General features: G+C 47.3%; 1 protein-coding gene across 5 annotated transcripts in view; it reads left to right on the plus strand.

Moving 5' to 3' along the window:
- The window catches only part of NRF1 (nuclear respiratory factor 1), a 118,178-nt gene that overhangs the window by 63,582 nt on the left and 42,700 nt on the right, over positions 1–11,896 (plus strand). For all 5 annotated transcript variants that reach the window (XM_044986739.1, XM_044986709.1, XM_044986712.1 and 2 more), the window contains exons 6-8: positions 3,257–3,415; positions 4,831–5,028; positions 7,103–7,204. In XM_044986739.1, coding sequence (XP_044842674.1) covers positions 3,257–3,415; positions 4,831–5,028; positions 7,103–7,204 — 459 coding nt within the window. The remainder of the gene's footprint in view (positions 1–3,256; positions 3,416–4,830; positions 5,029–7,102; positions 7,205–11,896) is intronic.

An 11,896-nucleotide genomic window follows, 5' to 3' on the forward strand; every position in this document is an offset into this window, starting at 1 on the left:
CCAGCCTGTGACTCCCTTGCTGCTCAAGGGCACAATTCCAGAGGAGACGCATTTCTCGTTCCTTGGTCAGTGCCATTAAAGTATACTTTCCCACCCATCCCACTCTAACTAAAGGTCCTGAACAAGGTCAAGCAGAACAAATGGGCAGTGGATCGTATTGGCTCCTGGGTGAGTGAGACAGTTTTGGTTCATCAGAATCCTCCAGATGGCCACATACCCATGTATCCACTTAAAATAGTTGCCAAACCTTCTGACTTGAGACAAAAGCAAAACCGTCTGTCCCAGCTCAGCCTCTCTCCACCTCACAACCTGGTATCTGGATGGGCAATGAGAAAGGTCATGCTCCAAGAAGTCCAGTCCATCCTCAGCAACAGCAGAAAGGTTTCCGCACGAAAATTCTGTGCTGCCAAATGAAAGAGATTCTCCATCTGGTGTTAACGCCACCAGATACCTCCCATGCCTTTCATTTTGGACATCTCTTCCTAAAGTCTTCGGGTTTGTCCATTAGATTGCTGCCAGGTACACATGCAACAACCAATTCTTTCCATCCTCTCATAGGCAACTGCTGAATATTCACCCATTCTACAAAAATGAAATTTCTGAGAGGTCTTGTCAGAACCTTTCCTCCAGTATTGGTGCCAACTCCTAATTGGGACCTTAATTTGGTGCTGTCAGCATTTATGAATCCGCCACTTAAGTCCTTGGCCTCCTGCACCCTTCTCCATCGATCCATGAAAGTAGCCTTTCTAATGGCAATCACTTCCACTAGGAGAGTAGCGAAGCTTGCGGCTCTTATGTAGGCCCTCCCTACGCAGTATTCCATAAGGATAAAATGTCCCTAAGGGTACATCCCAAAAGTTCCCTCTGAATTCCACCTTAATCTGCCTATCCCTCTACCGGTATTCTACCCAAAATCTCATGCCACCAAGGAGGACAGGACACTTCATTCTCTGGATGTTCGTAGAGCTTTGGCTTTCTACCAGCAGAGGATGAAGCCCTTTCAAAAATCCCAGAGACAATTCATCTCCTTCAATGAGCAAAATGGATTTCAGGCTGCATTCTGCTATGTTATGAACTGATGGAAACTCCTCAGGGTGGGAGGGCACATTCGACTAGAGAACACGCTACCTCTGTAGCTTCTCTCCAAGGCATACCTCTGGTACACACCTGTAGAGTGGTGACAATGGGTCTCTTTGATCACCTTTACCAGGCACTACGTCCAAGCTTCTTCAGCAGATGCATCCTTTGGCACAGAGGTCCTGGGATCCGTGGTGCAGCATGGGTCCCTCGCCCCTTCCTGCTCCATGAGCACTTCTTGTGAGTCACCCGTGGTGAATACTTGTGGGGACAAGCACTCAAAGAAAAAAGGAATGTTACTTTCTTTATGGTGACTGGAGTTCTTCAAGATGTGTGGTCCCCATGGGTAGTCCATGACCCCCCTCCTTCCCCTCTACTTCAGATCCTTCTGAGGTGATGTGCAGTAGAGTTGGAACTGGAGAGGCGGTCTGTCCAGGCCACCCTGTATGCCTTCGGTTCAGAGCATAAGGAGGTTCAGGGTGCAGGCGCGGACCAATAGACACTGTTAGTGAATAATCTTCTGGTCTCGGGTCCTCGGAGTGCATGCGCACCCACAGGGAATACTCCTAGGGAACGTACTTCTCGAAGAACTCCATTACAGTAAGGTAAGTCACCTTCCTTTCACACTGTCCTGTCAGTCTGAAGTACTCCCCTCTCTCTGATGTCGGTGCAGGATGTTGTTTGAAAGGTTTAGGATGCAGTTACCAGCGACTTTGAGATGCAGTTGCTTAAAATACCCCGAAAAGGGAACGTTCAGGTCAACTGATTTGCAAACATGTCCCCTTCTATTAGCTTGCAGTTTGATGCTGAGGTGCCTAATACATAGGCTGGTGTGTGTGATGTCATGCGGGCAGCAGTGCATTAGGAAGAGGCCCATGCTCTTGTGACAGAGAATTGGAAATACTTGATAGTTGTCTAGTGGGGTAAACAACATCTATGTTGCTAGTTGGAAGTCTTGTCATGGCTGAAACCAGCAGCAAATGATTCCTCTTCCCTGAGCTTCCTAGTACTGCAGGCTCTTGGGGCTGGATCAGACTAATTGCGTCCAGGAATTCTGGTGGCAACCGTGAGAGCGAAGTTCAAATGGTTTGCCACCAGAGTCACTGAAGGTTGTGGGAGGAGGCGTGCATGTGTGGGGGGGAAGAGAATGTTCTTGTCTTAAATTAGACTATTTCTCTGAGAAACATCTGACACTTGGGTGTCACAGTGATCAGCATTGCTTAAATTGCAAGCTCTCTGGGACAGGGGCCATCTTTTTGTTCTGTGTTTGTACAACACCCAGCACAATGGGTTCCAGGTCCTACGGCGGTAATATAAATAATAATAATAATCTACATGATCTAAAAACATACTGATAGGTGTGCGGAATTCATGATACTGCTAGTAGTAAGTCACGTTCTTGTTAATGTGTCTTTGTGGTGTTATCTGGTCTGCAAATCTCTCTCAAAATATTTTCTCGTGATAGTAACGCTTTTGTCTCAGCCGAAACATCATCCCTCTCTTTACACTTGCCCATAATGTTCTCGAAAAGTCAGCCTGACGCATCTCCTCCTCTCTTTCTTTGACAAAAGACTTTTTTCTTATGGAAAATCATTCAGAGATGATTATTTTTTTCAGATGGAGCATGAAAAAAAGACCACCTTACACAGAGCTGTCCAACAGTTCTATCAATGGGGGAATGCCTCCTGTTCCTGCTGTGACTTCTCCTGTGGGTGGTATTTGATAGCAGAGCTTGTTGAATCCCTGCTGTCTTTGTGACATCCCTGTGCAATGCATACCATACAAGATATGCAGAACAGCTACATTCAGGTTGCTGTTAGAGCATTAGCTCGGCATTTCCTCACTGATTTTAACTGGGCTGGCTGGTTCTCATCACTGTAGTTTTGAACCTTAACGTTGCAGTAATATAGGGCATGTTTTGCTTTTATTATTCTAATTGGCTGACGTACGTTTGTCACTATCTCACGACCTAACAGTGAGCTGTTTTTCAACTGGGGGTGAGGTGAAGAGGGATTCATCACATGCTTTCAGGTGTGCTCAGGGCAGTTCCAGTGGGTAGTTTGTCTGATCATTTCCAGGTGGAATCGGAATCTAGTAATTTATAAAACTAACCTTAACCACCCCCCGCCCAAAGAAACTGGGATTTCAAGTTGTAACCCTCTTGTGCTGTTGGTTTCAGGCGCAGCTGCGAGCATTCATCCCCGAAATGCTGAAGTACTCAACAGGCCGTGGGAAGCCGGGCTGGGGGAAGGAAAGCTGCAAACCCATTTGGTGGCCTGAGGATATTCCATGGGCAAACGTTCGCAGTGACGTCCGTACAGAGGAGCAGAAACAGAGGGTGTGTGTTGTATTGTCACTAACCCTTCAGGGCAGTCGTTGGGGGTTGGGAGTGGGTTGTTATGTTTTGAGCCTCCCTCTTGTGTGACAGAAAGAACAGCTAGATCATAAACTTCCCTGGTTCCATGCCATGGTTAAAAGTTTGTGCCCAAATCATATGGGATAGCTCTTCCTCCTCAGTTCCATACCTTGGCTGGGTATCCCCCAGTTCTCCATGACAACCATCCGTCTGCCCCTTTGTTGCCACCCTGGGGGGTTGACCCCCAGCTTAGTCCAAGGGGTGCAAAGGGCAGAGGAGAGCAGTGAAGGTGGTGAAAGAGGCATATTCCTGGATTCACTCTGACTCCTATTGCTAATTTGCTCTATGGTATTTTTTAACCCTACCTCTCTTCTCCTTGCCCCCGACTCCTGTGATGGGTAACTCCCAATCCAGCTGGCCACAGTAGCAGCGCATGAATACAGGCTAAGGAAGTGGCTCACAGGCCCAAGCTGTGTCTCTGTTCTCCCAAACACGCAGTTCAGCTGCTAGAGAGAACATGTCCCAGGCCCAAAGAGAGCAACCAGAGGTGGTCACCCCACCTCACCAAGCAGAGCAGTGTGTGCCCTTCCTTTAACTGAGAGAACAGGGATAGTGGGGAGAAAGATTTCAGAGTAGCAGCCGTGTTAGTCTGTATCCGCAAAAAGAACAGGAGTACTTGTGGCACCTTAAAGACTAACAAATTTAGCTCATGCTAAAATAAATTTGTTAGTCTTTAAGGTGCCACAAGTACTCCTGTTCTTTTTGGGGAGAAAGAGGAAATGTGAAAAGGATGAGAGAGAACAGACAGAAAAAGGAACACGTCGAGTATCTCAGGACATTTCAAGAAGCTAAGGAGGAGTGGGAGATACCTGTCTACCCAACTGTCATAAAGGGGCATTAAAAATGTTGTGAATCACAGGATCAAATCCTTCCACAGACTGCAGCTGTCCCTCATGGGGGGCGGCCTGGTTGAGCCGGGATTTATGGTATCGGAGTCTGCTCTTTGCTTGATCTTTTTTAAAAGGCTTTGTTTTTTTCACTCCTAGTTAAACTCACTGAAAGTTTGAAGCCGAACTGTTTCACTAGAGAGATTTCCTCCACCCCATGGTCCTACAGCCTTGTTCTGTAAAGTGGCATGTGGATGCAGACTGTACGCATGCTGGCTTGCTTCCGAAGGGTGGCTCACGAACCGTGGGGCTTGGAGGCATGGAGGGGGGGCTGGGTGTGTTTTCTGGGGGGATTTTGTTTTTATTTGGGGGAAAAAAAACTGATTTAAAAAATAGCCCTGAAGAAAGCCAACTAAAGATTTACATGGCTCAGCTCCCGGGGGAATTGCTGAATGGAAATTCTGCTTTGCACTCTTCTTTTAATGTGACTGTTTTCTTTTTTCCTGTTAGGTATCCTGGACCCAAGCATTGCGGACTATTGTGAAGAACTGCTACAAGCAGCATGGGCGTGAAGACCTACTCTATGCCTTTGAGGATCAACAGACACAGCAGCAGACTGCAGCTACGCATAGTATAGCGCATCTGGTCCCATCACAGACGGTGGTACAGACCTTCAGTAACCCTGATGGCACTGTCTCCCTTATCCAGGTGAGCAGAGCCCACCTGTCCCTTCACACACACTGTATTGAGTGGCCACGTCTGACAGAAGTTTTTAACTATACACCTTTGGCTGTTGGCTTAACCTGTATGTTTCAGGAATCTCAAGTCTGTCTATCTTAGGTACTTATGTGGCCTCCATTATCATCATATGTAAGTTCCTCACAACGGAAAGGGGAATACAGTCATCCGTATAACACCCCTATTATGTCCATTTTACAGAGAGGGAACTGAGGCATAGACTGCTCCCTTCATTGCTGACTCCAGATTTTATATATTACACATATCTCCTCTTCAACAAACATAACTTTTCCGGAGTATCATTGCACATATGTCTTTCTGACACCCGCAACAAAAATAAGACGGGATTTTCTGCACAATACTTTAGGTCGGGGGTTTCCAAACTTTTTGCTGGCACAAACCCATTGTAATAATTTCCTCCTGGGATCCCAGAGAGCACGGAGGACGCTATTTTGAAGAGCAAAATGGCAACTTCTGCACAGCGTGACTTTGCATGCACCATATGTGTGAGGTTACGCCGCACAGAGGATGCCGTTTTTCTCTACAAAATGGCATCCTCCACACATTGTGACTTCCATATGTATGGTGCATGCAAAGTGTGTGCTCTACAAAATGGCATCCTCCATGCATCATGACCTCACATGCACTGTATATGCAAGGTCACAGCGTGTGGAGCAAAATGGCGTTCTCAGCACAGTAGAGATCACCATGACCCCGTTAGCTGATGGTGCAACCCTGTTCGCGGTTACAACCCACAGTTTGGGAACCGCTGCTTTAGGCAGTGTTCATAGTACTTGAAGTAGTGGTACTCACCACCCATGCTTAAACCAATCTCCAGCTGCTTGAGATGTTGAAACAAGATGCCATTTGCAGTAAATTGTGCATGTCTTTATTATATAAGAGTCTTAAAGCAAAACACACAAAACTGACCTCAGCTGACTCATCCCTCTTGTTTCCATGTGTGCTGTGATCAACAGTTGAAATAGTTAAGTGTTGACATTGATATTCTCATTAGCTGTCAAGGTTAACACCCATTAAAATGAATGGGGCTGCAGACACCTCTCAGAGCTGTTTCAGTCAAGCTGTCTGCAGGTACACCTCATTGCATTGGTTTACGCTTGTTTCACGTTTTGATGGCAGTGCTCACAACTGTGAGGACTAGGGATTGGAGTAGTTTTAAATAAAAGCTTAGGCTTAGTCTACACCTAAAACTTAGGTTGGCATGGCTGCGGCTCTCAGGGGTGTGAAAAATCCACACCCCTGAGCGCTGTAGCTATGCCATCCTAACTTCTGGTGTAGATGCAGCTTAGGTCAACAGAAGAATGCTTCCGTCGATCTAGCTACCATCACCTGGGGAGATGGTGTTCCTTCAGTGACGGGCAAACCCCCTTCTGTCACTGCAGGCTGCATCTGCTCTCCAGGGTTATGCCAGCAAAGCCTAGGGCGTTGTAGCTGTGTCACTACAGTCCCTGTGGTGTAGACATGACCTTAGTATGGAGCACAAGATGGCAACTTTGCTACCTCTTCTCTTTCCCCTCTGCCCCCCTTCCCCCTCCCCCCCATAAAAGAAAAGGTGCTCTCTGAGCTGTTGTGAGTTGGCCCAGTTTGCTGCTGCAGACTCCCTCTTTGCCTTTGAGCTACTGACTTATGGCCTCCTTTTCAAGATGCTGAGCACCCACACTCCTATTCATCTCTGTGGGGGTTTGAGTGCTCAGCGCTTCTTAGAAGCAGGCTATAAACCTCTTTGCCTCTGTTTTCCGAGCTGGTAAATGGGGATGAAGGTAACTTCCATACCTTACAGGGCTGCTAAGGATGAATTAATGTTTGTAAAATGCTTTGAAAAGCAATAGCCCTATATATGGTAAGTGCTGGGTATTAATAGTGATCAGTGTGGGACACTCTATTCCTCAGTTTTCCCTTTAGGTGATCTGGGGTCTAGAGGACTTGGGTGTCCCTTTAGCAGAGATGTAACTGTGGATTCCTGAGGGGAACAATGCTGGCGGGAGCTGCATTTTGACGACTGTTTTATGGTGGTATTTTGCAGGTTGGCACAGGTGCTACAGTTGCCACTCTGGCCGATGCCTCTGAGTTGCCTACCACAGTTACTGTTGCACAAGTCAATTACTCCGCGGTAACTGATGGAGAGGTAAGGATGTGTTTATGTTTCTCAGGTATGCAGCACATGCTATGGTTGTGTGTATCTAATGGACATTGCTGGCACACTTGCATTTTTCACACTTACCGTATATACTTGTTCATAAGCCAAATTTTTTTAGTAAAAAAGGGGAGCACCAGAGAAGGGGGTCGGCTTATGAACGGGTACAGAGAGGGAGAGGTGGGACACAGCCCCTCCCCCCAACAGAGGGAGCAAGGAGAGGCAGCCCAGCCAGCAGAGCCAGAAGGGAAGAGGTGGGGCCAGAGTCTCTCTGCTTCTGGCCACGCTGCTCTCCCCCCAGCCTCCAAAGCAGCTGCAGCTCTGGGGCTGGCAGGCTGCGGCCGCGCCACCCGTCTGGCCCACCGGAGCAGCTCCCGCAAGGCCAGAGACATCCTCCCCTGGCCCTTCCCAGTTAAGGTGGGAAGGGATGGGATGGAGAGAGTGTGAGGGTCCTGGGCTAGGGGTGGGGTCGTGGGGGATGGTCACAGGGGTTACTCCCCTGACCCTCCAGCTTCTCCCCCCCAAAAAATTTCCCCACCAGTTGCTGTCCTGGCCCGTCAGGGTAAGCAGCTGGCGCGCCGGGACACTTTGTTTACTTAGGTTTACCTCTGTGTCTGCGGACGCTCGAGGTAAACAAACCATCTCGGCCCCCCAGCGGCTTATCCTGATGGCCCGGGAGCCAAAGTTTGCCAACCCCTGAATTATAGGGTCAGCTTATGAACAGTTATAAAAAGTTTCCATTTTTACTTATCCATCTTGGGGGAGTCGGCTTATAAACGAACCGGCTTACAATCGAGTATATACAGTAAGTCTTTACTGGGAATGCAAAAGCCTAGTGTCACACGCTGTCATGTTAAAAACTGAAATCAACATTAATGCAACATTGTCGTTGATATTTTACATGGGTCAAAGTCAGAAAGTGCAATGTTATGGTAACTGTGACTCAGGGTGTGTGTATGCACAATTACTAGGAGACCCTAAGTGCCGAATTTCCTAACTTTTGTACATGTAAATCTCAGTCATAGTGTCCATTGGAATAATAGCAGATGTATGTGTTCTGTATGCAGCTATCCAGATATACTTATTCATGTGCTTTCTGGATAACCATTGAGCCTAGAGCACCAGTCGTCGTTACAGCAGGGGGATTAAGGTTTAGGACTTCCTGAGTCAGAGCCAGGAACAGAATGCAGGGTGGCCTTGGGCAAGCCACTTAACTTCTCTTTGCCTCAGTTTCCCTATGAGTAGATTGGGAACACGTCTCTGCAGCACCTCCAAGGGTTGTTGAGACTTAGTTACTGTGTAACTGGCTTGCACTTTCCTCTGCTAAAGGGCGGTGTGTAAATGTTAAGAAAAGCACTGTCCAGTACAGTACATTCATTTTTACTCATTTATATATTTCTCAACCAGATTTTTCAAACTTGGCAAAGCTGCATTTCCCACTGAGGGCTTGATCATGCCAAGCTTTTAAAGAGGAAGCACTTACATTTACAGTGCCAAAAAAAACCCAACAAAAAACCCCCTATATAATTTCCTTAAATCGAGAAACAAAATGCATTTTGTATAAAGAACATTCCTATAACTCAGACAGGTACTGGAATTGCCTTTCTCGGTTCCCTCTGCCCCCAACCCTCCCCCCTCTTTAATTTAAAGAGACTGCTGTTTCACTGCAAGTTGTTGTCCTCCCTTTTGGACACGTGCCTAGGTTTCTCGGTGAAGTACCATCCTTGTGATGGAGTGGAATGGTCCCCCTATTCTGCTCCATAAGGATAAGGTTTTCATGGCAATAGGTGGCAGCACAAAACAGCTTTGTTCTGTATTAAAGAGCATTTGCAGCTGAAAAAATGAATAGACACAAGCTGTTTGTTTGGGGCTCTGGCCTTGAAAAGTGCTTCATATTCACTAGAGGGTTTTCAGGACCTGTTATCTTTGTCTTTAGGCCTTGGGGAAGGTTTTCAAATGCACAAATGGCAATTAGATGCCTAACTTCATTGACTTTCCATGAGAGTTAGGAGCTTGTCTTTGAAAATCTCACCCTTGTCAACACAAAGTTCTAACCGATTTATTAAACAGGTAAAACTTTTCTCATGTAGACAGACTATAGTTTGGTGGTGGACCTCTTCTAATCCAAGTGTCTGTATTCTTACCTGGGGTTCCCCTCCCAGGCCAAGCTAGCACCTCACACTCCATTCCTGTCCTGGATGATGTGGCAGAAACCTTCCTCCCTTTCCAGAAGTTACTATCAGTGTCTGGAGATTTGAGCCTTTTCCTTTGTTAAGGGGACTTTGTCAAGGCTGGTAGGCAGCATCATGTGATCTACCTTGACCCTCCCCTTCTCTCTGGAATTCCTGTTCTGTCTCAAAAAAAAAAAAAATCTCTGCTACCCACAGTCTCTTCATCTCTCACTCCCTCGGTCTCTGGGCACTTAAAGAAACCTGGATTACATACACCCCTCCACTCCCAACACTGCCTCTGTAGCCACTTTCTCGTGCAGCGCCAAGTTCTTGCACACACCTTGTCTCTTGGTGTGCCTAGAGGAAATGGTGGGAGTATTATGCTTCTCTCTCGCTCCTTGCCGCCACGCTCCCTGAGACCAACAAACCCTTTGGCTCTTCTCTACCATCCTCTTGATTCCTTCTCATCCTCCTTCCTCTCACATTTTGACTCCTGGCTGTCGTGCTTTCTCTCATTGCAATCTCTTCTACCTCATTTTCGGTGACCTCTGCTTCTGCATTGATGCCCCATCTGATCCTGCAGCCACTTCCCTCGTCGTCCTCTCTAAGGTGTCACAAGGACTCTTGTTCTTTTTGCGGATAAAGACTAACACGGCTGCTACTCTGAAACCTCTCCTCTTTGTGTAACCTTCACCGTGGATCAACGTTCCAGTTCACCAAAATGGCCACTCCCTTGACCTCTTCACCGCGCACTGCTTCTGCTCGGAGCTTTTCATCATCAAGTTCCCCCTTTCTTTGACCATCACTTCATTGATGTCAGTGACTCTTCTACAACTTCCAGCTTCCCCCTCTCTCTTCTCTCTATCTTTTGTTAACTCAGCTGAATCCCCCCACTCCACTATCATTCCTCCACTCCTTTGCACCTCTCACTCACAGCAAAGTCCATTCCAGCAACCTCCAACCCGGGTTCACGCCCACCATCTGCTTCATCCCTTTCTGTGCCACTGCCAGTGAACACACCGTAGAAAGTCTTGCGGCTATGCAGGCTTCCTTTGCTACAGATTTATTCTCTTCTTCGGTTCTGCACTCTTCCTGGTCAAGCTTCATTACTTTTTCCTGCCTTCTTGACTCGGAGGCCAGCAATTGCAGCTGATCATTTGCTGCCTTCGATTCCCTCTCCTGTACCCTCCAACATAAGATGTTGCTGAGTTTTTCGAAGAGAAGTTTGATGAGACCCAACACTACCCCCCTCCCATCCCCAGTACACTCTCCTCCTCCCCATTACCAACACACAGGTGTCTTGCCTGCTTTCCTCTAATCTCTCCTCCTGCCTCATCCTTACTCTCCTCTTCTAATTCTCATCTGGCTTCCTCCCCTCACAATACAAGCCTATTATGGTCTCTTCCAGCCTAAAAAAGAAAAAGTCCTTGACCCCATCTGCCTCTCTAACTTACACCTCATCTTCCTTTCACCTTCAAACTCAAATACAGTCTACAACCGTTGCCTTCGAGTTCCTCCATCTCCACCCTTGATCCTCTCCCATTAAACTGTTCTCTCACCCAGATATCTAATGGCATCTTCCTAGCCAAATCTCTACTCCATCCTCCTCCTCCTCAACTGCTGCTGCTTTTGGCTCAGTCATTCCTCTCCTTGAAATCTACCTTCAGCTTTTGTGACTCCATCCTCTTCTGCTTCTCCTCCCACCTCTAGTTGTTTCTTCAGTGGGGATGGTGATTCTTCCCTCTCCCACTTTCTGTTAGGGTCTCATAGGGCTCCATCTTTAGCCCATTCTTATTCTCTCTCTCTGCACCTCTCATCTGCTCTCCTGGCTTCTCCTGTCATCCTTACACCTTCTCACAAATCTTCTCACCCTCCACTGCTGACCAAACTCCCTACATCCAGTCCTTCATCTCAACCTGTTTTATGACATCTTTCCATATGTCTGAACATCAGCTTGAGCTTCATGTGACCAGAACTGAACACTTGTTTTCCCTCCCTTTCGTCACTGTTAATGCTCTCTTCCTCCCCGCCACCAGCCTTGCAACCCGGGAGTCCTCTTTGACTCCTCCCTCTACCTTGCTCCACATCTCTAGGCGATGCACAAATCTTGCTGTGGTTTCTCCCATACTGTTTCTAAGACCCAGCCTGTCTTGGCTCTGTATACGGACGTTAAACTTTCAACCATCCCTTTCTTGATACTGGAACCACTTCCCCTCTGGCTTCCCTGATGACTGGAAGGGTGAGTGATGCAGGCCACACAAAACACAGCTGTTAAAATTAGCTTGCGCTTGCTTCCTTGTTGTCTAAATAACTCACTTCTCCCCTGCCACATTGAATCCTTCTGCTGACCTTTCTTTCTCCACCGCATCAAATTCAAGATTCTTCGCATCACCTTCAGGGTCTTTTCTATGTGACCGTTTTGGTATCTGATCGAGCAGCTCTCTCTACTCCACCAGAAAGGTTAGCCATCATCAGCTGTTTGTTCACTTGCCACACTTCCCCCGCATCATCT

This window comes from Mauremys mutica, chromosome 1, assembly GCF_020497125.1.
Source record: "Mauremys mutica isolate MM-2020 ecotype Southern chromosome 1, ASM2049712v1, whole genome shotgun sequence".
In the NCBI taxonomy this organism is placed as follows: domain Eukaryota; kingdom Metazoa; phylum Chordata; order Testudines; family Geoemydidae; genus Mauremys; species Mauremys mutica.